Genomic DNA, 27536 nt, shown 5'->3' on the forward strand with positions numbered 1-27536 from the left:
GCGATGGACTTCGTGAAGAACATGGGAAATCCAGCGATTGAAGGTATTCATATTGTAGGTGTTGAAAGGGAGGAGGGAAGAGGCTAACATGAAAGGCAGCGAAAGGTTCTGTTATAAAGCCGAAGTTGTTTGCAGGGCCCAAAGTTAGAACTAGAACTGATGTTTGGCCACCAGATTTCCCAAAAGGTTTTAGTGGTCCAATACGGCAACTAAAGGATTGCATGTCTGCTTTTATTTCCTTTTTTGGGGCCACCGACATTTCAGATGTGCAGATGTTAGTGGTTCGAATTAGCCATCAGAGGTAGAAGTTAGTGTCGAGCTTTGCACAGTGGATGTGAGCCGTATGACAAAACCGACAAAAAGTCACCCTTCAGTTATAGCACATTATAAAGAGCACACTTTGTGCTTTAAAATGATGTGTAACTCAATTCTACAGAACTTTCTTAACTTATCTAAATATTTAAAAGACAGCACACACCTTGGAAAGGTGTGTACTGAGAAAAGAGGCTGTGAATTATTGTCATAGAGTCTATAATTCAAGTGGATTGTGTTTAATCTGACCGGGAGCCGTGCTGAGTGAAATAAATGGGACAAAAAACGGGATGTATAACCTCATATTATCACAGTAAGCTGGAAAATGATCATGCTCTATCAACACTGGTCATTCTAACCATGACTAATACCAACTTTCAAAGCAGTAGCATCCTTCTTTCAAAGATTATCAGAGTTGAAAACGAAGAGTGTGTAAAGGGTTTTTAGGAAATGAAAATGTACTCTAAGCCACACCTTATCATACTACTCTACAAAACTAAAAAAAAAAGTCTTACACAAAAACAGCTAAAAACACAATTTCCCATTTTGTTATGATCTCAAACTTTAGCAAAAACAAAAAAAAAAAACATGCAAAATATCACATTTTCAATATCACAGGTTGACCCATTTCACCTATTTTTCAGTCCTCACCAAAAAAAAACAACCAAAAAAAAGTGTGTGCGACTTTTTGTGGATTTTGTATTCCACTGTGACATATTATGCACCCAACTGGTTCTTCACAAAGGTTATTCGTGGCAGGCTCGATACTTTTATCTGGTACCCCTTAACAAAGTCTTATGTTAAACGCGCCGTTTTGATATTAGTTACTTGATATAACGAATTGCGAAACTCTGCTGAGCAATAGAATGATTTCCAGGGACTTTAAAGCACACACACGCATACACACACACTCACAACACACACACACACACACACTCAAAATGAAAAGAAGACCAGTCAACTACTAGTATACAAGATTGTAAAGTTAATAAACAAATTTAGTTGCGCTTGTAAACCGTTACTGTCATGGTATATTTTCTCGAAATGAGTAGGAAAGATTCAGTTGCTCACATGCCGATTTTCGTTTCCTTGGCAATGTTTGAATTATACTGCATATTAAACAATAGTTTTCAGCCCATATTTTTTTTTCATAGCTTCATTCCACAAAATATCAACGGCACTCTTAGAAACACGCATCATTAAAAAAGCATTAAGAAAAGCATTCTCCAGCAACGTTGTAACATTTTTTTATTTATTTTTTGCTGGTGAGGCCATCGTTTCGTTTTTCCTTTATATCCTTAGTATGTCTTTACATAACACTCAGTCTTCCGTGTTAATTCTTTCTCAATAACATTTCTCTCTCACACAATTTTGTTTATATGGATCTTACATAACAGATAATAAGGACGAAAGCAACTGTATCCGATTCTGTTGCAATGCTTATAGCAAAGTACTTAGCGCACAACATAGGATCCTTGTTTATTGTCATGTCAATTTAGTCCTTCTTCGTGACAATTGATGTTGGTTACCGTTAATCTACCTTTTTCGATATCCTATCTCTTGATACTTTCAGACAAAGTTCGGTACCAGATTCAGTGGTGTCTCTTTAACATCGCCGCAGCTTCTTGCCCCCTCGTGACCGGAGGTATTTGGATAGGCGTATACGATTTCATTTCGGCAAATCAGCCTATTTTCGTCATAGTCTATATTAGCGGGGTGGATATCCTCCCTACCGTCGTTTGCTTCATGGAAATTTTCCTCACCCTGATCGTCGTCCGCTTCGTGCACGTAGTTTACCCAGCATTCTACCTGATCATCTACTTGTTCTTCACTGTCATCTACTGGACTGCTGGGGGAACGGACCAGTTTGGATACCCCGCCATATCTCCCATTCTTGACTACGAATAGTACCCCGGCATCGCGACCGCAAGCGTGATTGGCGCAACCTTGGCAGTGCTCTTGGCTCTGGCCGTGTTCAAGGGATTGTACACCCTCCGTGTCAGATGTATGGATAGGTCAAGACCAGGAGCCATTCCTGCTACCGAAGCATGGGCAAAATCGCGGGGGGATGGGGGTATGAATTCCCCCTAAAATGGTGGAGGGGAGATGGCCTGTACAATCCCCCCCCCCCGAAACTTGAAAAAAAATGGAGGAAGCAGAAATGTGATTTTATCAATTTTGGCATATTGCATGTACGTCACCTTCAGAGAGGTAGCAGAGCTGAACGGTATTTTATCTCGTAGTATAATGTATATACATAATTTTCACAAGCGCTCGCTAGCGAGGAAAATAATATCGACATAAGGTATGGTCCAGGCGTTGAAAACGTCAAATAATATAGGCTTGCATGTAAACATGCTATGACGTGAGCAACTCGGGACCATCTGCAACTTGTGCACGAATACAAACAAACACACACACAATAACAAAAAACTATACCGCCATAACTGAACCCCCCTCCTTGCATTTTCAGAATCATTCCTGAAGCAATGATGACTCTGATGACTCAGTCATGATACATCTATGGGCATACACAGGGATGATCAGGGGAGTCGATTCTATCTTCTATCTAAATGTTGGGGGCAGACAAATCATTTGTCCCCCAAGGAATATTCCCAGGAAGCGGATAAATCTGGAACTGTCTTTATGGAAAATTGTCTAAATACTATAAAATACCAGAACTATGCACCAGATGGTTTTATTGCAATCATAAACAAGAACAAGCTCCACTACAGGGTCTCTTTTGATAGACTTTGTACACTTTCGATATTGACGTATTTCCTAAAATTTTATCAAAGAGTGTACACCAAAGCTTTCACTTGCAAAAGTTCCCCCATATGCAGAGGCGAGGCGACGAAGGGGGGGGGGGGTGATGGTTCCCCCATAAAAGTATTGGGAACAAAATATAATTTTGCTCCTCCTCCTAACTCCCGAGGTATGGAAATTTTCTTAATCTTTTTACAGAAAACTGTCCAAATATTTCACCCAAAGATGGCTGAATTTCAATTCTAAAAATAAAAATCTACCTCGAGCGAGAGGAGGATAGGCCTTTACCCCTTTTCCATACCCTCCCCGTTCAGTCCTTTCTACTGAATACAGGAAGGGGCAAACATGTCATTTTGATCCCCAATGATTCCCGAAATGAGGAAAATTTTCTTGCGTTTTTTAATTAAAAAAACTGTTCAAATATCTTATCCAAAGTGTGCACCAGATTGCAGAAATTCAATTCTGAAAATTCAAAAAAAAATCTTCCCTCCCCTTTACGACATTTTCCTTTTTTTTTTTCTTTTTAGATTGACAGATTTCCAAACACCATGTCCGTCGCTTCAGTTGCGAAACAAAGAACACAAAAGATCCACCGCGGGTGGGAGGGGATATCTTTTTTCAATCAACCATTTCCCCACTTGGTTTCCCATTAAAAACTTAAATATACTTTGGGGATTGATAGGTTTCCGAATTCCATAACTTTTCATTTGTATGTGTACTCTAAGAATGCAAAAGCCCACTCGTATGCAGGGACGTTGATCCTGGAGGACGGGGGGGGGGGGGGGGTCAAACATGTCATTTTATTTTGTCTCTCAATAATTCCCGAAATGAGGAAAAATGTTCCTGCGTTTTGTCCAAATATCTTATCCAAAGTGTGCACCAGATTACTGAATTTCAATTCTGAAAATGCAAATCTCTCTCGCGTGGGAGGGGAATACCCCCTCTTCCGTTCGGTCCTTTTCCTATGGACTTAGTACAGATTTAGATTGATAGATTTTCAAATGTTTCATGAAGTTTGCATCAGATGAACTTGTATTATTTCAATTCTAATAAATTTAAGAATTCCCTCATCCCCTTTTTATTTACTTCCCCCTCCCCTCCCACCCTCTGGGTTCCTATCTATTGATTAAGATTCTGCAAATTTTTAGGATTGATAATTTTGTGAATATTCCACAAAAGTGCACATCAGATCATTTACAATATGTCAATCCTAAAAATGCGAAAGCTACTCCATAACTTTCATGTATAGGCCCCATTGGCGTAGTTGGGGGGGGGGGGTGATGGGGGCGGTCGCTCTCCCCCCTCCCCCAACATTTGGACTGGGGATTTGGAAGGTGTAAAAAGATAATGCGTGCATACTGTATGCATGTATATGAAGTGTATCTCTCTTTCAACTTTTCCTCAAGCAAGATCATATTTTTTTTCAATATATCACTCAAAGTGTGCACCAGATCGTTGAATTTCAATCAAAAAAAAGAGCAAAATCTCTCGTGCTTGGGAGGGGGATAGCCCCTCCCAAATCCTCTTCCTCTGATTAGTGTGCCCTTTCTCTAGCCTTAGTACACTTTCAGGTTAAAAAACAAAATCTGAATAATTCTGAGTGCACAAGACTTATCACTTATATACCGAAAACTGGAAAGTTTCTTCATGTACTAGGGGAATATCCCCTTTTAATCAACCTTTTCCTCACTCAGTTCCCCTAGATCAGTAGTTTGTTTTTTTTCTTATAATTTCCCAAATATTCCATCAAATATGCGTATACGAAATGTCTCAATTTCAACTTCAAAAAAAAAAAAGGCAAAAGCTCCCTCGTACGGGAAGGGTGGTGATAGCCTTCTCCCTGCTCCCTGCTATGGGAGAGGTATCTTGCCACCCTCTCATTGCTTGGTCTCCTCTATAGACTTGGGGTTACAGTTCGTTATTCCGAAAGTTCTGAAGTCCGAAGGTTCGTTATTCCGAAGGTTCATTAATCCGAAAATGAAATAAGGTTCGTTATTCCGAAGGATCGTTACGGACCCTATTTCATGTTCGGATCAACGAACCTTCGGAATAACGAACCCTATTTCATTTTCATATCAACGAGTCTTTGGAATAGCGAACCCTATTTCATTTTGGGATTAACAAAGCTTCGGAGTATCGCCACGAATAATTGGATTAACGAACCCTTTTCCATTTTTCGGATTAACGAACTTCTAGGTATGGGGAATTTGTGTGTTTCGAGGGAACACCCCCTCCAACATCCCCCCTTCCCCCGCTCGGGTTCTGTCGCAATCATGATATACAGTGTAAGAATTAATACAAGAAACTTATTCAAAATGATACCATTTTTAGCCAAATTGTGTAATAACAATCGACATCAAAATCTATTGCTACCTTAAACAAGTGGTACTGTCTGACTGTTTCAAATCGACAAGACGCCCAAAACATGCCTCAAATTGCACCATGTACAACATCAAAATGCAAAAAGTTCTGACCGTTGGAGTAGGACACAACCCTCCCACCTCCCCCCCCCCCCTTCGTTCGCTCCGCGGACTCGGTCGCGTTCATGATATTCAGTGTAATATAGTACAAGAAGTTTATTGAAATGATACTATTTCATAGGTAAAATTGTTCAATAATAATTTACATCAAAATGTACTCCTACCTTGAAATGTGGAACTGTTCCACTTCGATAAAACACGCACAAAAAACCCCATCAAATTGCACTATTTACAACACCAAAATGTAAAAAGTTCTCACGTAGGAGGGGGAACCCCCCCCCCCTGCTCGCTCCGCTTGCTCGGGCTCGGTCGCTTCACTCCGTCGCATCTAACCGCCCCACCCCCAAGACCGAATCCTGGCTACGCCGGTGATAGGCCCCACTATTTATAGTAGGCCTACGCAGTGATGTCGCACAGGCGGAGCATGAGCTCAGATACCGACATTTTATGCATTCAATGAATGTTCCTTTTTCTTACTTGTTTGTGATAGGAAAAAATCCAAAATTTCACTAAAAATGTGCACCAGATCGCTGAATTTGAGGTCTGAAATGCAAAATCTTCCTCGTGTGGGAGGGGGAGGGTGATACCCCACCCTCCCCCTTCCCTCGCACAGATATTCCAACTCCCGAACAAGTCCCTCCCCCAACCACCATCATTAACCCTAACTAGGCCGGTGGGGGGGGGGGGGGGCCTCGACGTTCCGCGCGATATATCACTAACGCGAAAAGCTATCGCCGCGACGTTTCATGACTTTTTTCTTTCGAGTCTCCCGCATCTTTTAACACCAAATTTGCGATGCCCGGCGCGCGGTTCCGAAGTTGTGCATAAATATGTACGTGCATGTCAGACCAAAAATTGCTCAAAAACGTGAATTTGTGTACAATTTCAATGCAAACTGTGCTAACAGGCAAATTTCATAAAAGCATGATTATTTTGGGGTTTTATTGATTAAAATCAATTAATAACATATTTTCTTTTTCGGAACAATGTCGCGGACAGGTTTCATCGAAAAAAACAATGAAAACCATAAACTCGCAAAAACAAAGAAATACATAAGAAATTCAAAAACCAATAAAATACTTAAGAATTTTTTTCTGATGGCACAATCTTTTGTCCTTATATTTGCTCAAGACACTAAAAAGAATATTTTCACAAAAAATGTGCCCATTTTGAGCTTTATTTAGTGATTTATACCAAATTGTCTGATTTCATGCATCATGATGCATAAATTAGCATAATTTAGCATAAATGATAATTTTCTGAAAATATAACTTCGTGGTACTTTAGATTACATCATAGGCAGTGTGTGTGCCTATTTTCGTCGCGATCGCGCTGTCGATGGCCGAGATCTGGAGGGGGGGGGGGGGGCCTGGGAGCCCCCCCCCCCCCCCCCGGCTCTATGATCTACCTAAATAGCCCGGCCTAGTTAGGGTTAAAACGGAACGATACCCCTGGGGATGATTGCTTTATTGACTTAAATCAAAAGAATTGAAATATACAATAGCTACAGGAAAATATGTACTACTTTATGACATTCAAAGAAATGGAGATCCATATTACCATTTTATTGATTTTATTTGGGCATTATTCAGGGCGACGCTACGTTTTTGAAAGAGGGGGAGGGGGTGTCAAAATCGCTTGTCAGTCGAGAAGAGAGAAAATCAAAAGACAAGAGAAACAACAACAAAATCTTTATGATTTTACTGTCTGATTTTCCGCCGAAAGTCGGCCGACAAGCAAAAGAATAAAAAATAAACAAAAACCAGGACAAAAAGTCTTCACATCTTTCCTACCACTCCCCTCTCACTTTATATTCCATGCAAAAGGGTGGGGGATGCAAACATTCGATCCCTTTAAAGTGTGTATGTGTGTGGGGGGGGGGGGGGCGCAGCCCCCGCCAAGTTCCCCCCTCCCCTACTACTACTCAGTACGGAAGAGTCTTCAACTGTTCAGCTCGGAGCACTTACTCTTCTTGACTAACAATGAAAACGTGTGAAATACATATGTACGTATAGCTAATCTCGGCCATGCTATTAATCTTGCAGTGTCTTCCTTCCTACATCTTGTCAAATCTTCATACATGTATGCATATATAGCGTCACACAACAATTTTGGTTTGGTTTTATTACTGCCTTTTTTCCAAATAAAACAAAAAACAAATAGATACATATATTCAAAAATAAACATTACACAACACAAAAGCCAGCTTGATGTCTTACAATTAAATCACAGTACATACACACACTATGAACATGACCGTATTCAATGCATGAGATGTGTAGCATAATAATATTATTGAGTGTGTGAAATCCAGTCCCAGTAGAGAAGCACTGGAACCAATGTTTGGTTCCCCACAGTTGATACATAGCCAAGAGAAACTCCTTGATTTGTTAGGAAGGCATTGGTACAAGTTTGGTGAGATGCCCACACATGAAATGTGACACCAATATCCACAAGCATCGCAAAGGATGCCAGCATCGTCATTAAAGATTGTCTTTTGACATACTGCACATGGGTAGTCTGGTTGGGCACTGTTTGTAGATGGCTCTGGATTTCTCTCACTTTGGCCACTCAGTAAAAGTAGAATCAAAATTAAGGAGACGTGCAGGTACAGCACTTTACCCCTCAGCAAGGGATGCACACACTGCCACCTTCACACAATCAGATTCAAAGGATTCAGGGGATTGATATTGACTTACTTGCAGGTCTTTGGTCAGTACAAGAAGAATACATACAGTTGCAAAAAAAAAATGCAAGCAAGAATGAATTCTGTGTTTTGTTCCAGGCTCCCATATTGGTAGGAATTTTCAAATGTCCCTTTCCAATTTTTCAAGAAGAGTTTAAAAGTTACCAGCAGTTGATGATTAACTGAAGTTCAAATCTAGCTCCACGGGGTATGAGAAACTGCAAAATGGTTTCTCCATCAATGCACAGGAATATAAAACATCTCATCCTAGCTCCTGTTGGTTGGGATCCATATAAGAAAAAATATATAATCATATCATAAACTTGGCACAAATCTTTGGCTGCTCACTAGAGTTGATCCTGGGGTTGATGCCGGATGACCCCACAGGAATGCATACATGGGAATACAATAAAATTGTAGCCTTTAGCAGTGCAAGCATAAAAAAATTTGGTCCTCAAAATACATTCTTTCAATTGGTCAAAACTTGAAAAATAATCCACTTATAAGGCACTTGGGGTCCTAAATGAACAGGATTTCAACACCTTGCTGATTGATTTCAAATATAAAATAATGGATTTTTACAGCAGAGAACACCACACAAGTCACCTCCCCTAGACACACACACGCAGTGATATTGCTATGATTATTCATCTTTGTGATTCTGAGCTTCTAAACTGATAAATCTACACTCATGGAATGTGTCGAAGTGCATTACTTGCGAGGTGCTTGCTGTCCTTCGCAATGAAGCAGAACAGAATACGATTTTAAGACTTTCATAATTAGAAATTGCGCATGTGGTCGACGACAGACGGACATAGTGAAACAATGGACTCGTTTATTAGTTTATGTTGACTTTGAAGAGTAATTTCTTTTTATTTCTTTTTAGTCTTATTCCCGTCTGAAATAGGCAAATATTACGTTTACAACTCCCGCGTATCAATCAATTCGATGTCTTGATCGTCTGTGATTTGGGTTCATCTATTGGAGAAAGTCATACAAAAATCAATCCATTCAAGTTTCGCAATTTGGAAATTGTACTTGCACTCCAAATATGCTCAATCGCCCGGTCACCTTTTTCCCTCCTGTTTTTAAGAGCAATGAAGACTGATGGAAAGAAGAGATACAAATCTTATCTAATGAATTCCACGTATAGACCCCTCGTAGAATAGATACCTTTAACCTGCAGATGATAAATTTTTACCTATGGCAACGCTTTGTCTAACGTCGAAACGTATGAAATTTAAATGAATTATTAATATTGATATAGGATAATGATTGAAAATAATTATATCATTCGTAATTACGTACATACACGCAGCGTCACACCAGACGTTCCAAGACACAGCAGTCAAAAGAGAACGGGCTATGCAAAAGAAATGACTATACCATTATTTTCGCGACATTGGGATGTGCTTCACCTCTATGTAAATTTCATATTTCAGTCAATTATAACAACAACAACATTAATGCTGTACTGACAGTGTGGAGCATGACAGAGTTTGTCCGAACATGCATATTGATAGCAAGTTGTTTTTTTTTTCTATCCTCGGCATAAAGAGTTTGTGGAAGGTGAGGGCATCAACCAGGAAAACTATGTGGTCAGACCTTCGAGCTCGACAGCTGACGCTTCCTCAGTAGGACTTCTCGGAGGAGCGGCTTCTGTTCTTTGACTATCCATACATCGAACACGGAGAATGTAAAATCCCTTCAAAATGGCCTGAACCAGCAGCGTTGCAAAGGAGAAGCCGACAATATGCGCGGCGGCGATACCGGGGTAGTTTCCAAAGTCCAGAAAGTAATAAGTAAAGGGGTTTCCGAACGGGTCCGTTCCTCCAGCCATCCAGTAGATGGCAGTGAATAGAAGGTAGCTGATCAGGAACAAGGCCGGGTAGACGACGTGTAAGAAACGGACGACAATCAACGTGAGGAAGATTTCGATGAGGCAGACGACGCTGGGAAGGAGATAGATGCTGACGTACAGTAAGATCGATACCTTTTCTGACTTGGCAAAGTACAGCGGCCCCCAGTCGAAAGTAGTAATGATGGAAGGAGTGGCGGTGAGGTTAAAGAGAAACCACTGAATCTGGTACCGAAATTTGTCTGAACGTACAAGGAAAGACGTTTAAGAGGGGGTAGAGGAAGAGAATAGTGGTGATCAAAATAATTTGCAATAATATATGGCGCTGAAATTATCAACCACGTTTCAGCTTAACTATACCGTTCCCGCTTATGACTGCATGGCATAAAATGTCAATCAGTCAATGGCAGTCGTAATATAAGATGCTGACAAGTACACAATGTCCCCACAATGTGAAACCGTTACACACCACATGCAATACTCTGTGTATTTGTTTGCAATATTTGTAGAATAAACTTGAGACATGCCTTCTGCAAAATATACATTTTTTATACATGCTTCATTGTAAACACATTGTCTATCATAAATTGACAGTGTGAAAGAGAACACTGTTATGTGAACACTGTAAAAAATTTACACAACAGTGTGAAACCATCTTTACACTGTTCTATTCGAGCATTTCAAATAAGCTACTATGTGAATACATTATGAAGACAATGTGGGACACTGTCGTAAGTTTTAGTATAATCTTGATTTCAGTCTTTTCAACACAGGTATAATGCAACATGCTGCCATTTCGGATGCCATTGAGTTTTGGCTGATATAGCATATTCGCTCAACCGACTTGTAAAATAGAAATAGTAATTATTGCTTTTCGCCCTGGTTTTATTCCCCTGTTTCACTCTCGATCACAATATTTTATCATAACTACGAAAAAAAAATGCAAACGACCTTGCGTTTATACTGGACATACTTGAATATCTCAAAACTTTCAAATATGCCAGAGTAACATCAACTGGGGTCAGCTTCAGAACCCTCGAGACGGGATAACACCATTCGTCTATATTGTCAATTCAGTTTGAATTTTTCGTCATTTTATAAGGAAATATTCATATTATATTTCAATTTTTGGCAGCCACTTTGGCAGTCATCTTGAATAACTCAAACCCCTAGAGAATGCAAGAGTTGCATCTGCCAGATTCTGCTTCTGCTCCCTCGAAATCGGTTCATATTATCAATATATTCTCAATTTGTTTGCTTTTTTACCATTTAGAAAGAACCACTTTTAAATGCGCATTATAATGGTCATTTTGACAAGTCTCAAGAATTCAACAGTTACATCATGCAGATTTGGATTCAGCACCCTCGAAATAGGGTGAAACCATATTATTGTTTTCAATTTTTCACAATTCAGATGGAAATACCTTAAGAATTACTGGTTTTGGCGGCCATTTTGGCGGCCATCTTGAATATAACAAAACCCTCAAGGATGCAAGAGTTGCGCCGAAATAGGGTAAAACCATAAGAGAAAATGACATCGGGCAGACGGCAGAACCAGGTTTACCCAAAAATCTGACTTTGGCACCCAGACTATAATATTCTCACACTCAGAGCTTGCGACATGCTCAGCTCAAATTTGAAGGTGTGGACCACCCTGGTGGTATACGTCTGCTTATTGGGCTTTTAAGGCCCTCTCGGCTTTTGTGTTCCCCTCCCCTGCCCTATTGGACTCCAACCACACAATATTGTACCTTTGATTATGTTAAGTGTTCCATGTTGCTTGCTGTTTTTGAAGTCCATGGCAGCATTAACAAGGGCAATATTTACATAATATGTCGCTGTAATATATGTCCATGCTTCGAGGTATATGAGGAACCTCGGGCCCAGTGTCCCCTCTGCAAATACAACATGAGTTATCAAAAGAGCGATGAAATAGACGGCGAGTGCGAATCGGTAGACGGCGTACAACCAGAAAGGTATTCGTGGCTGAAAAAGAAAAACATGAGGTGGGTTTTGATGATAGGAACAATGTTTCAAAGAAACTGTACGAAAGGATATTGTATTGATTGGTTGATTATGCAAGTCAACGGGGCGATGGCCCCATCACTTATTTCATTATTGATTTTTTATCAAAGAAACTCTGATTTCCTCTTAGATTTGTGTTCTCTTTCATATTTCATACAGGTAGATTGTAATTACGTCGAAAAGTAAGAAATTGGAATCCCCACCTCAACTTAAATTATACATGTCGTATCCCCCTGAGAGGTGCTATTCCATATCTTTATTACCCATTTTATGCATATTGAACAGTAATAGAAAACATTGCAAAGTGAACTTTTTACAGCTTCCCAATTACAACTTTCAACTGAGCACCAACTTGAACTCAATACCTCTACGCTGCGTGAATCCATTTAACAATGCATGCACACATGCATAGCTCAGCACCTCCCTGGCTCAGGCAAGTGATGTTACAGCCCTAATTTTGAACTATGCTCTCATACACTACCTACCGAAGCCTTCAAATATATCAAACCAACTAATTTGTTTTTCCGCATCGTCAGATAGTACTCAACGCTTATGGCGAAATTTTATTCTTGCCTGCATGTACAGGAATGTCGCTCTATACACATAATCATCCTATATACCAGGCCTCCCTGCATATGCTCACGTGTTGTGTGCACACGTCCTTCAGTCGTCTGCAACAAAGTTTGAAGTCCGCCAGTTGTACGGAGTACCACTTTCTGCTCTCATTTTCAATATTCAGTGTTGTCTGAACGGTCGGTGGTGAGTCCTCTGAAACTTAGACAACATGATTTACTTAAAAATCATATTCCTGTTCAACGCGAGTTACTCGCATTTTTGTTTGAAATTATACTGCCCCGTTGTACTATATATATACATGGCAGAAATGGTTTATTGAAACTATTTCAAAAGTATTAATACGAACATTGGAAGGGTGAGTGATGTTACCACCATCCTACAATTTGCCCTAGACCATTTAATTTCACTGATTTATTGAAAAAACAAACAAACAAAGAAACAAACAAACGGTTCCAGGACAATTACCCCCTAAACAATCTCCCAAGACCCTCCCCTGACCCTAACCCTAATCATGAACCTAGTCCTAACCCTAACCCAAATTCTGACTCTAAACCTAACACTAACTCAAATCTTTACTCTAAGATTATCACTAACCAGTATTTAAATGGGGGGGGGGGTAATAATTGTCCTCGGGGGCTATTGACCAGATACGCAAACAAACAAACAAACAAACAAGTGAATAAAAACGGAAACATAAAACGACACCTTCTGACCGTCCGCAATCCTGATCGCATTTTCGCTGAAACTTTCTAAGAAGGAGAAATAGAATGGATCCGGCAGCTGGTATGGCAATGACAAGTCCAATGATGAGACCGACATTATCATGTTTTCCTGAAATTTAATAAAAACCACAGTAAAATACGTTATTCAATCGTTGATTGATAAATAATCAATTTGAATTTAATACCATATTATGTTTGCAAAAGCAAGAACAAACATAACTGAGTCTTGATGAATATTATTATTGTTGCTTACAATGATAATTTGTCCATTTTTATGGAAAAATAATAGTTGAAACGAATATTGTCCATTACATGGATAAAAATCTCTAAACATGTAATAAGTTCCTCGATAATTTTACAACATCAACATTTTGTACTTTATTATTTCTTCTTCTTTTTTTGCGTAGTGCCAAAGACGCGGTTTACTAGCTACACGGGTACAAACGCAGTACACAAAAGTACATTATTTTAAGCCCTTGTCTTTACTCAGCGAATAAACACTTAGAAAACATGTGTGTATAATAGTGAAATACGTTATTCAATCGTTGATTGATAAATAATCAATTTGAATTTAATTCCATGTTATGTTTGCAAAAGCAAGAACAAACATAAATGAGTCTTGATGAATATTATCATTGTTGCTTACAATGATAATTTGTCCATTTTTATGGAAAAATAATAGTTGAAACGAATATTGTCCATTACATGGATAAAAATCTCTAAACATGTAACAAGTTCCTCGATAATTTTACAACATCAACATTTTGTACTTTATTATTTCTTCTTCTTTTTTTTTTGCGTAGTGCCAAAGACGCGGTTTACTAGCAACACGGGTACAAACGCAGTACACAAAAGTACATTATTTTAAGCCCTTGTTTTTACTCAGCGAATAAACACTTAGAAAACATGAGTGTATAATAGTGAAACGACTCATATTTGATTGTGTGGCCGAGCAATTATATTTCTAAAAATTACTCACTCAAATTAGACTTCTCCGTGAGAAATCAAATTCAAAATATCTGTCAAAGTACTGCTACTTGTTTCGTTGGGCATCTAGAAGTGACGTCAGAAGCTATGATTTGACTCGTTACTTAAAAAGGGAAAATTGATAACTTTTAACAAAACCTGATGCAGGCAAAAGAGTGATTTCCGTGGTTGACGTTCCATTCAGCGAGTCGCCGGTAGCTATGCACACGAAGGTTTGCTCTGTCCCATGTTTGGCTGAAACATTGATTTTCTCGAACCTCTCATACGTGTCGTCAGATAGTGCTGTCTGTTGCGAAGTCATGGACTTAAGTCTCTGTCCAGACTCATCGGTCCATTTGATAGAAACGCCAGGCTTGAATCCACTCACGACACACGTTAATGTAATGAAAGTAGTGTTGGACGGAGTTTGGTACGTACACCTGCCTTGGCTGGACTGGCTCTTCTGGACGCATTCCTCGATTGTATGTTTTGATGCCATCGCCACGGGAACAGGAAGGTCTTATAAGGCAACATTTTTGTACCCAATTAAATTTCCTTTCTTAGCAAATAATTCAGGCAGCTTTCATTTACTTCTGACATTTTTTTTCGAGAAAACTGAGTTACACGAATATTCTTGAACTACCATTCAAACGAAATGGCTTGGTATCTTGAATGATGTATTTGAATATACGTCATCAGAACAAGACAACCGTGCAAACAGCACTTACTACGAAACAACCATTGACAGCTTTGAATAAAGAAATGAATGCAACGTCGAATCAACATGGGAAATCAGTTGTTTTACAAATACAAAATGAATGCATCTGAAACGAAGTAAGAGAAAAAAGTGAAATCATGCAAAAGAAATGAGCCAACGAACATTCAACGCCAAACTAACGGATTGCGATTACATCACATCACGGGATTACAGGTACATAGATTTCTGTGCAGTTCTGTCTGTCTAAATACCCCTTTCAGTGATATTACTCAGTTAGACCTGATAACGCTAAGCCTATATGAATGCAGGTTCATAAAAATAAATAAAGTCACAGTTACCTTCTGCAGTGTGGTCGCAGAATACAGAAGCATTCAATGTTAATAGCAGAACGAAGACATATCTTTTATCCATCATGGGTAGATGCAGACGGAGGCAATGAAACAAAACAAAGTGAACAAACGTTTTGATTGTACTATCCACGAAAGCCCATCATACTATAATGGTCATCAGTCATCACAATAATCAAAAACTGGAGATTGTAGAGCGCAATTGAGGCAACGCACCATTTTAAGACAAGCGCGATTCCAAATTGGTACAAAGAGCTATAGTGTGAGGAGTCAAATGATTATGATGCTTCTTCCCGCGGTACATCTGCGTGTTTCCTAGTTGTTCGAAGTCTACGTACCTCGGAGATCACGTACCATACCGGTACCACTGGGGATATAGTTCAAGGTTCCTTCAGGAATTTTAACGTGCTTTTTGTCCATACGATGTGACAAGTGCATGATAATGATTTCAAATGAAACACAGTATACGGTAATTTATGACTTGCCATCATATTGTTGTTTGCTTATTTCGCTATGTTCAAAGTGCTGAAGTGAAATATGCAGTTCATTTGATCATACACACACATACACACACACACACACACAAGGGTAAACAAAACAATACAACTCATGTTTGAAGTAAGGAATATTAGACAGGTAAGAACTGGTTGTATAGTATCATAAATCTCCCCAACCTCAACCCGCCCTTTATATCTCTATTTCTATCTCTACTCCCTCTCCTATATTGATTTGAGACTTTGGGGAAGAAATATAAATTCCTTTCTTCTTAGGAATACTGGTTTGAAGTTGCTATAGATGTCGGTAAGTATTTCTTGTAATTTTTTTCAATTATGAACTTTCAATAGACTTTATGCACAAAGTAAATAAAACGATATTGTGATAGAAAAGGAGAGTCTTGAATAAATGAACGACTTCTACAGAAATTAATTTTGCATCTAATAAAGTCAGAAAACTACAATGTTTAAAGATGAATGATGACATTGGTAAATTCAATCAACGAGATAACACAAAAAAGAATTAATTTTGATAAGATGTGACATACATTTCAAATAATTATTTGAAGCATTAAATTTCTCGTGGAATTTGTGCAGCAGATATTCTTCTGGCCAGATGTCGACTATGCATTCTTTCGTTCAATCACAATGTCGCTGTCTGCTTTAGTTCAATTCAATTCAATTCAACGTTTGTTTTATTTTTGATAAAAAAGTATACATTTCAAGCTGGTAAACAGAACATAGGAGAATGAAAGACTATACAATAATTGAGGAACCTTATTGTACTTATTCATTAATATGAAAACGGAATGGTCGAAATAAATGGTTTCTTTACACTAGCTCGACATTCACGAGTCATACGGCCCATTAGCTCGATAATGGAAAAAATAATAGGTCACAGAGTCATACATCCTATTTTACAACTCTTACAGCCCATAAGCTCGACACTTTGTTTCAGCCAGAATTAGGCCCATTAGCTCGAAACACTTATAAAACCAATCATTTCGACACTGCAGGCAAAACAGAAATTGACCATGAACCCGACACTGAGCTCGTGGGCCTCTAATACAGACGACCCGATGTCTTCACGGGTTGGTTGTCCCTGAATGAATACGGAGGCAACATGGAGTAGACAGTGCCTACAAGGATCAATTCGTATTGATTTTTATCCGTGACGTCCATGGACATGCCGGAAGTTCAAGGATCATGCTGAAGGACTTAACGTAGTCCATACAGTCATGCCGGAAACAGTATGGATGTTCCCGGATTGACGATCCGTCAAACGGTAAAAGTCTACAGACGTTATACAATGTACATTCTGTCAATTCGAGTTGCCAAGTCCTTAGAAACACGCATGCATATGGCATTCGTAAATTTGTCTCCCTATATATATATATATATATATATATATATATATATATAATTATATATATATATATATATATATATATATATATATATGGGTCAGAATTTTGTACGATATACAATTGAGCCAAAACAAGGCAAAATTTAAAAAGTAGGAAATTCTCCAAATCATTTTTCTTACCTGAAAGAGTATTACACAAACTTTAATATGAACCCAATTACACTAGGATTTTTTCCAGAGAAACAAGTTTTTATTCACCGCGGAAGTTTACCATGTCCAGAGCAGCGAACGTCCGTGAGGAATAGTACTGCACATACATTTGAATACCATTTAACATAGTTTGCAAAGATCTGATTCAGTTCAAAATCGTAACGAAATATCTTAAGGGACATGTGTACGTGTTGGCAGAATATTAAGCTTGTACTTTTAACCTGTACGTAATGGTAGACAACTGATTTAACCAAATTCGTCATATCTGTTCAAATATTGCTCTTCCGCTAAACTCTTTCTCCACTTTACGCGCATTTAACAGAAACTCAATATTTTGACCTCTTGTTTCACTATCCCATACTTTAATCCTCACTCCCAAATAATAACATACCTTTTTAAGATGTATCTGATCTAGGCAGTCTCTATAACCTAACAAACATAGCATAGTTTTCATCACGGAGGTTCGCATATAGCTCACGGACGTTCGGAACAAACAAGATATTGAACAAACAGCAATTTCATGTCGAGAACAAACTCATCTGCAAAATCCTGAATAGATATCATCAATTCTCAATTATAAAAGCTTGTTTATCTTCCCATACTGAGGAATCAAAGAAAACAATGTTTCTATCTCTTGTAAATGAACGTACAAACGTACGTGTAATCTCAGTGACGCAGTCCATCCTTGAGAACGAATATATCTATCAAAATTTCGCTATCACGAAGTAAAGATTCAGGTCCTAAATTTGTTATTTAAAGTCTACAATGCAAATTTGCTTATAACGAACATGATCACAGCTAAATATGACAAAGAATTAACATAAAAAACAAAAGAAATGTGCTCCGTTATAGAAATACGAAATTAAGCTGGGGAGGGCAAACGAATAAGTTAGGAAGAAATCCCTCTGCGTTTGCTCCTTGTGTTACACACTGTTACCGAGGAGAACTTGTGTTATTATGTTAGTCAGAAATGATATTAGGTTCGATACTGCGAAGTCAAAACAAGACACAGTAAGTCCATATAACACCAGATTGATGTTTTTGACTTCGATATTATACAATATGGTTTGTTATAACAAACATTTTGTAGCGCGTCATTTCGGAGGCTCTTTATTCATACAATTTTTCAATCCGAAAATTGATAGAGTTCGTATAATCTTTTTTAATTCGGTAAATGATAGGAATCTCCGAAGGTTAATCGAAAGGTTGATTTATTGGAACATGAAAAATCAGGTTCGCTTATCCAAATGTGGAGAAACAAGTTTTAACAACTAAATCCTCCAAATTTTAAAACCTCATGATAATCGTTTTCACCTAAACGAATATGAGGCCCATTCTACTTTCAGAAGAACGGAACTAAAAATAATGAACCTTAATATTTAATTTTCGGACTAACAAACTTTCGGAATAAGAACATTTTTAATAAGAAACCCCCTGAATTAACTACGAATTTTTTTTTCGTTTTCGGAATAACAAACCTTTGGACATTCAGAGTAACGAATCTTTGGAAGAGCGAACGTATCAAAGTGCAACCTTAAACCTATTCTTAGTCATTACTTTTTTAGCATGTGTTTTCAAAGTAAGCACAAAAGCACAAGCAAATTGACGATCTAAAATGAAAAAAAAAAAATCTTGGAAAGAATTAGAAATTAACATTGCTTTTCATTGATGAGTATAAAAAACACCATGTCATGATAAGCGGAGGATTTGCGTGTTTTCATCAGACAATGATTGTATACTGCACTATTTCTGTTCGCTTGTGACGACATTTCGATGAATAAAAAAATAAACAAACAAAGAAAAAAAACTTCTCCAGAGGAGTTTGGTATAACGGGATTGCACTGGCAATTCTTTTCTCTGTGTGTTGGAGCTCGACTGCTTCTCTGTTTCTTCTCATTTTCATTCAGCTGCTTCCACGTCCTTTTGAAACTTTTCCGTTTCTTCTTCAACACATGCCCATTACAGACTTCTTCCGTCATTATCCTGAATGTGATTGTGTAGCGCTTTTCGGATTTGTTTTGTTTTGTTTTGTTTTGTTTTTATTTTCTGTTTGGTCGCAGCATGTTCAGGCTACTTAGGGAATGAGAGAAAAATCGTCGTGAAGAGAAAAATAAGAATGAATTATGGCTTTTAATAATCCTAAATTATCATGACAATTATACAGCGAACGTCGGTTATGGAGACCAAAACTGGATGTGTTCTGTTTGAGACGGCAGCTACCATACTCAAAAGATAAACACTTGGAGCATCTCTCACTAAAGAGTGGCACTGTTCTTCTTTCTCCTACTATGTAATCCATTGACTTATTCTACCAGCGAACATCCGTGACCAAAACGTTTTCCGTTTGTTATTACAGGTAAATTGAGTGCTGAACGTTATTCACTTTTGGGTATGAGCGACTCGGTGATTTAGTGATATTTTCAAGTAACATTAACTTAATAGGCAGTGATATATTTGTAATTATCAGAAATTTCCTTCTCGGACAGAACGTCCGTGAAGGAAACTTTCAGAACCTGTAACAGTAAATTGTCTCCAGAACCTCATTAGAAATAAATTTAAATGCACAAAAATTACAGATTACGCAAAATTCCATTTTCGTATAACTTAGTTTTCAGTGTTAAGCTGTTTTTGTATACTTAGAGGGAAAACAAGCGTAAAATTGTGAGTAAATTTTCAACTGTTTGTTCAACATGATCACATAACGCCTTAAAAATTCTGAAACTACTGCTCTAAACTCATTGTTTACTTTGTAAAACTTTATTTGTCGCTACTGGATACAAAAGTTTTAAAAGAATACCGGACACTTTCGGGACAAGTTATCCCTATCGGTGGGGTTGCATACGTCACGGACGTTCGTTCTACTACTAGGGTCATGTTCCAGGACGGATAACTAATCGGCAGAGAGTACCTGGCATTCCTAACTCTTTCAAAAATTTGAAAAGGTATTGTCAATGCAAATTATAAGAAATTTGACATTACTTACAACATATATAATGCTCAGAGGGGGATTAGGAGGTGAATTTCCAGAGAAAATATTAATTATTTGCTTGGTTTTCGGTGATTTGCATGGTCCAAAAACTGCAGACGAGCCTCAGTCCGCTCCAAAAATGACATGCAGCTCCTCGGCTAGAGATCCAAAGGTAAAATGTACCTTCGCCATCAAAGCAAGATCGTGTCCCACTCGAAAACGTTTTAATCATCACGGACGTTCTTTTTTTTCTTCTCGGAGGTTCGTCTAAAAATATAATTTCGGTTCCTATTTGATAAAGGATGGACAGAAACTCAAAACAAACATATCATCGTGTGGCTAGATCTTAGTTGATTACGACTCAGAACAATATCGCCTATAACGTTTAATGGGCTACGATCTTTATTAGAAAATAGCGGAAGCACGTCCGTGACGAAAACTGAGTATAATTTTGCGTAAAAGAATGTTTACGTCCCATGTACAGCCGGCAGACGTACAATTTTTGCAGGATGTGTTCATTAGGCGGAACACCAAATTTTCGTATACATTACAGTTGGGACAACAAAGTAGAATTTGCAGCAGCGATAGAAATAAAAGCATCACGGACGTTCGTCTGTTTAGGGCTTTGATATTTCAATTGTTTTCTGTAATTCTATACGTGCTCATAAAGTTCTTATAATTCTGTGGTACATACCCATGATATGTCAGATCCAGAACAATGGTCAGATATTAGATGCCACGTACCATAAAAAGGCGCATCATTAGTTTGAAAAACAAAAAAAAAAGATGTAAAAATAGCGTTTTTACCTTATTTTTACGCTTTAAGCCCTTGTCAAATGAAAAATATCAGGCAAAAGTCAACCAAACCATGCATTTCCTGAGAGGAAATTTACCAATCTTTGAGATGACATGAAAAAATCTGGTTTCTTAGATTATCCTGGCGTGTTCTAAGGGAAAGAATGTCATAAGGTGCGAAAATTGTCAATTGTACATCGTTCAAAATTCTCACCCATATACATATACGTTTGGCTGGTTACATTGGATTAAACTAAGTGAATTTGTTTATTAGATTATACTATTTGTCATGGATCATGAACATACTTTTCTGTATTGTCAGCTTCGACAAGTTGATAACTTTTTTTTCTCCTTTCAATATAAACCTCTCTTTTCCCAGCTATACATTATACGAAAAGATGTTCCCACTTTCATTTCATTTCCAATTTGCCGGGTAATTGTCTCTTTAATTTGGATACTGCAAGTTTTCGAGTTCCCTGAGAGGTTACAGTATAGGTTCCATATTCATTTTGGTCATGTTTCTGGTACTGTCACTGCCTCTGATACCATGACATTGACATAATCATAGTTCTGTAATAATAATTATGTATAAAGTTCCTTTACGAACATAATGTTAAGTGTGTATTTAGTATTTATGCTGTTACAACTTCTTCTTTTTCAACTCTGAGATTTTCTTTTCAAAAACAATGATTTCAATTATGCAACGAATTTCGGGGTCAATGCGCTCGTACTTAATCTTAATGTATGTTCTATATGTGACCCTGCACCTCAAAACAAACAAAAAGTCGCCAGACATGAATTTTTAGTTAAGACCATATTCTGAAAGAGCAGACTTTAAGCTTTAAAATGATGTATAACTCAAATCAAATGGACTCTCTTAACCTATCTAAATATTGGAAAGAAAGCACAAACTCAGGAAAAGTGTGAACTGAGAAAAGAGGCTCTGAAGTACAGTGTCTATTCAAGCGCGTAATCTTTACCAAACCGCGCTGGCTGTGCGATGAATGGGACAAAAAACAGGAAGTAAACCACCAGAGTAACAACAATGAAGAGATTATCAAATTAAAATGAAATTAGGCATGCCTCTTTAACACATTCTGTCCAGAATTAATGCCAACTTTCAAAGCAGTAGCACTATCTTTTCAAAAGTTATTAGAGTTGAAAGTGAAGAGTGTGGACAAGGTTTTTCAGAAATGAAAAAGGGATTCTAAAGACACACCTAATCACACTATTCTACCAAAAACGTTCGAGATACTTTCCTGCCCGTTTTATGATACCAAATTTTAGCATAATGTAAAAGACGACCCGCTCTTTCAGAAAATATAAAAAAAATCAAATTCGGCTAGGTTGACCAATTTCACTTATTTTCAGTCCTCACGCAAAATCAGTGTGTGCGACTTTATGTTCGTTTTGAAGTGCACGGTCACATATTTCACTTAATTAGAAAAAAAAACCGGCATCTGGATGTGCTATGTTGTCAGTGAGTTGGGTACCTATAGCATGGTCGAGTTTAGCGATATACACGTGTTTACCGCGTTTTCATTCGTAGACATGAACAGTTTATCAATGGCGTGGGTGCTGCCATGAGCACTACGTTGTCAGTGCTTCGGCCTCGACAGTTGATAGCTCATCGGTAACAGGAACGGCTTCTGTTTTTCTCCTATCCATACATCGGACACGGAGGGCGTACAATCCCTTGAAAACGGCCTGAGCCAGCAGCACTGCCAAGGCCGCGCCAAAAACACTAGCGGCCGCGATGCCTGGGGTGTTTCCATAGTCGATAAAGTGAGAAATATAGGGGTTTCCAAAGGGGTCCGTTCCTCCAGCCGCCCAGTAGATGACAGTGAAGAGCAAGTTGATGACCAGATAGAAGCCTGGATAAACATGACGCAAATCTCTCGTTTGAAGAGGCTACACCCCAGTAAATAATGCCAGTGCATATCTTGGCAATCAATGACTTAAAGTCAAAGATATAAAACACCTGTTTCTTGACCCTGGCCTAATCTAAGCATCAGTCATCGCCACAGCGCCACAGGAGGGGGGGGGGGGGGGGGCACCGCGAGAGGAGGAGATTGTTTTGGTTTTGGCATGGGCCATGTAGCTCCATGGTGCGTGTGTGTGTGTACGTGTGTGTGTGTGAGTGTAGACATTCAGCGTATGCAGACAGAGCATGCCTGTACTGTAGTGACCGGAACTATTGTCATTCCATTTTGCTCTCCCCTTCTCCCTCCCCCATCTCTCCCCCCTCTCCCTCCCTCTCTCCCCCTCGCTCTCCCCCCCCTCTCTCTCTCTCTCTCTCTCTCTCTCTCTCTCTTTCTCAATGATCCAGTCAGCAGGCTGATTGTAACCAGGGAGGTAGTCTCACCTCCCCGTTGTAACTCACTGCCAAATAGCACATTGTCAGCACCGGCAAACTGGCAATGCTCTCCTTCTTATTCCTGTATTTTCGTTATTTACGGGTCGATTTTTTTCGTTCGAAATGTAAAATGGATGACCATAGAATTTCTCAATAGAATATAAAATTGAAAACTTTAGAAAGGATAGAGAAAATTGAGTTCACTTTGAATGGTCTGCCACAGGCAGATATCCTTATCATGCTCTTACGTAATACGACAGCTGCTTTCTCAATGATCCAGTCAGCAGGCTGATTGTAACCAGGGAGGTAGTCTCACCTCCCCGTTGTAACTCACTACCAAATAGCACATTGTCAGCACCGGCAAACTAGCAATGCTCTCCTTCTTATTCCTGTATTTTCGTTATTTACGGGTCAATTTTTTTCGTTCGAAATGTAAAATGGATGACCATAGAATTTCTCAATAGAATATAAAATTGAAAACTTTAGAAAGGATAGAGAAAATTGAGTTCACTTTGAATGGTCTGCCACAGGCAGATATCCTTATCATGCTCTTACGTAATACGACAGCTGCTGGAGTCATCAAACCCTGGCTTGGCCTCCTGGGGGGCATTTCATGAAAGGTCTTGTCGGATAAAATATCTGACAAGTCAGTTATATCTGACAAGTTCAGAGAAATCAGCCAATCAGACTAGAGAATTTCTCAAAACTTGTCGGATATAATTGACTTGTCAGATATTTTATCCGACAAGTTCCTTCATGAAATGCCCCCCCAGGTTTGTCACGCCTGAGCAGAAAGTTTATTTGCAATGGACAAGTCCTTCGACTCCCAACTCCCAAACGACAAATATACGCACCCCACTTTGGGTATGCCCCAGTTGGGGACTCGCCTCAAACGAGGGATTGACGGCATGCCACGTGCACGAAGCGGACAACGATCAGGGTGAGAAAGACTTCGATGATGCAGACGGCGGTGGGGAGGACATCGACGCTAAGGTACACGAAAATGGGTAGCTTTACCGAAATGCTGAAGTACAGGAATAGCCAACCACCCCCCGTTACGAGGGGGCAGGAAGCGGCGGCGATGTTAAAGAGACACCACTGAATCTGGTACCGAACTTTGTCTAAAAGTATAAAGAGAATATACATGTATACTATGGTAATCAACACAAATTGGCACGAAGAAAGATTAAAACGAAACGAAAATGATCAAGGAAGCTATGCTATATGCACTCACGACTTTGATGTAAGCATGGACGGGTGCTGTTGTTTCGACCCTAATTTTCCCTCATGTAAATTCAGATAAACGAAACTGTGTATGTGAGAGAGAGAAAGAGAAATGAGAAAGTAAAGGACAGAAGAAAGAGTAGCCAATCAATAAACTGTAAAACAAGGAGAAACGAAACCCTGCGATCACTATATACATGTTACAGCGTTGCTTGAGAATGCTTTCATTTCTTTTTAAATGTCAAGCGCGTGTTGCTAACAGTATGGTTGCTAACAGTATGGTTGATAATTTGACAGATGAAGCTACTGTATAAATCAAATCAAATCAAATCAAAATGACCAAAAAAAAAAAAATAAAGGGAAATGATTCGAAAGGAAACGAAAATTGCCGTATGAGTAATTGTGTCTTCCGAAGTCATATCGATTAAATAGACCATGAGTGAAATGGCTTAAGAACGCAGTCATATATGTTTATTAGCATCATAATTTTGTACACTTGATTAGTGTGCATGTGTGTGTAAATGTGTGTGTGTGTGTATGTGTATGTGTGTGTGAGAGTGTGTGTTTAAGCATTTGAAAATTCATTCTACTGGTCATTCATCACATCATTATTATAATACCAAGTGACAACAATGTCAAAACGGTCTTTCTCTAGGGGTAACCGCATAAAAATCTCAGTAAGCTCTTTAAATAACTCGTCCTGAATAAATTTTGCTCGAGATAGAAAAAAATATATACTTATATCATAAAGCCTCGACACAAACTTTTTGCCTTTGGGTCACTGAAATTTGCAAAAAGAATTGATTTGAAACTTAACAGGCCCGAAAGGAATCAAAGCAAGTATAAGAATTTATTTTCATTCTCATTTGCCCTGTTGGGCCACTAAACCATAACTATCAGAAGGGAGTTTATCTGGTGGCCAAACATCACATTTTAGTGACCCAGGCCACCCGTTGGCCGGACCATGGCTAACGCCGACCCCTGCATTAGTGGGCTTATCATTAAAACAGGACCACTCATCATTGCCTTTTATGTTAGCTTCCTCATCTCCCTTATACTAATACCTTCAAGTTCTGCATTTCTTCTGCTCTGTACGAAGTCCACCACAGCATTGAAGAAGGCAAGGCACACATAACACACGGAGGCAGTATACGCCCAGACCGGAAGGTAAATGAAGAACTTCGCGCCCAGTGCCCCCACGCCGAGTACAACGTACGTTATGAAAAATACAAAGAAATAGGCGGCGAGTACGGTCCGGTATAAGGCGTAAAACCAGAATGGTATTCGTGGCTGAAAGAGATAGAGAGAGAGAGAGAGAGAGAGAAAAAAAAAGAAGATTTTTTTCACAGTTTGTTTTTTATAATAGTGTAACAAAGTGATGTAATGATAGTGCGTGTACGCACGTAGGCTCAGAGTATATAGGTACGGACGGGGCGTGCGTTTACAGCACGCGGTATGAATAAGAGTCTGTACGGCAACTGACGAAGGGGAGTTGCGTTCTAGCCACGGCCGGGTAAGGACAGTGTCTGGGTCGTCCGTATACAAGCGGTTGGTGAGATTGCGAAGGGCCGAGGGCCACCCCGCGAGATACTTTCCGATGCGTTATTCGCCCCTCTCCGAAAATAAAGGCAAGTAAAGTGCTTGTGACATATACAATTCAATTACCGCGACAATCACCGGTGTGTTTATTTGAGATATCTTTTACGTACGAATGCGGTGATGTATGAGAGAGAGTTGAGTTCTTCAAGTATACCAAGACAGGAGAGTCCCGACCTCGATCACAACGGTCCCGGTTGTGTTACATTTGGTGGCAGCGGTGGGATCTGTCAGGCATATTGAGGGATTTTGATTGTATTAGTTCATATCGTTTGCAAGATTTTCCGATCTTACTCAAATTTCGTTATTCACTTCATTTACACGACGCCTAAAGGCGCCGTCACCGACATGTGCAATCTACTGCGTTAACAACAAGTCGCCGTAAAGCCTAGTCACCTACGTAGTACGCAAAGGTGTCTTCACCTCTACATCGTATTAGACGTATTCCCGTGAGGCTCGCCTGGAGTCACTTCACCAATACGTCACCTGCAGGCGCCTCTTCACCTATGCACACCACCTGCAGGCGCCTCTTCACCTACACACCACCTGCAGGCGCCACTTTCACCTACACTTCACCTGCAGGCGCCACTTCACCCACGCGCCACCTGCACTAGGCGCTACACCTTTACCAACACGTCACCTGCAGGGGCCACTTCATCTACATGTCACCTGCAGGCGCTACAGCTGTGCCTACACGTCACCTTCGGGCGCTATAAATTCATCCATAGACGTCCAGGGCAGGAGTTAACTCTACCTACAGAGCACCCTTAGGCTCACAGGTGCCTTTGGTACTCCATCGTCTTCAGGTGTCATCATCTCATCGCTTGTATACGAGCATTCCAGTTTCATTCCAGTTTCGTCAGGTTGCTTCACTACATTTTCTGCAGGCGCTTGTACTTCTATATCAAGAAAAGCAAAGCCGTTGACAATGGCGGAAAATTCAGCCCTAGATCCTCAAGAAGAACTTGACATGTTGGCAGCAGAAGTCCAGCGGGGTGATGAAGAATTGCAACACTCTCGAGATAAGAATCAACTGCTGCTGGAACAAAATCGTCTCCTACGCGAAAAGCT

The 27536-nt window shown here is 39.3% G+C and overlaps 1 protein-coding gene across 1 annotated transcript; it reads right to left on the minus strand.

The window, feature by feature from the left end:
- Positions 1-22879: 22879 nt before the first annotated feature.
- Positions 22880-27278, minus strand: LOC139719566 (uncharacterized). The gene is made up of 3 exons (XM_071630978.1): positions 27224-27278; positions 24551-24766; positions 22880-23163 (listed from the first exon to the last, which is right to left on the minus strand). The coding sequence occupies exons 1-3, from the start codon at positions 27276-27278 to the stop codon at positions 22880-22882; spliced, it is 555 nt and encodes a 184-aa protein (XP_071487079.1).
- Between the last annotated feature and the right edge of the window lie 258 nt (positions 27279-27536).

This window comes from Diadema antillarum, unplaced genomic scaffold (genome assembly GCF_040938485.1).
Source record: "Diadema antillarum isolate AM-2024a unplaced genomic scaffold, OU_Dant_1.0 scf00000112, whole genome shotgun sequence".
Classification (NCBI taxonomy): domain Eukaryota; kingdom Metazoa; phylum Echinodermata; class Echinoidea; order Diadematoida; family Diadematidae; genus Diadema; species Diadema antillarum.

Coding starts and splice junctions, on each gene's coding strand:
- LOC139719566 (XM_071630978.1), bottom strand. CDS start 27,278: ATGACACCTGAAGACGATGGAGTACCAAAGGCACCTGTGAGCCTAAGG. Junction 24,767..27,223: donor TGTGAGCCTAAGGGTGCTCT/GTAGGTAGAGTT, acceptor TTATACTTTTAG/ACAAAGTTCGGTACCAGATT. Junction 23,164..24,550: donor CTTCGTGCACGTGGCATGCC/GTCAATCCCTCG, acceptor ATGTTTATCCAG/GCTTCTATCTGGTCATCAAC.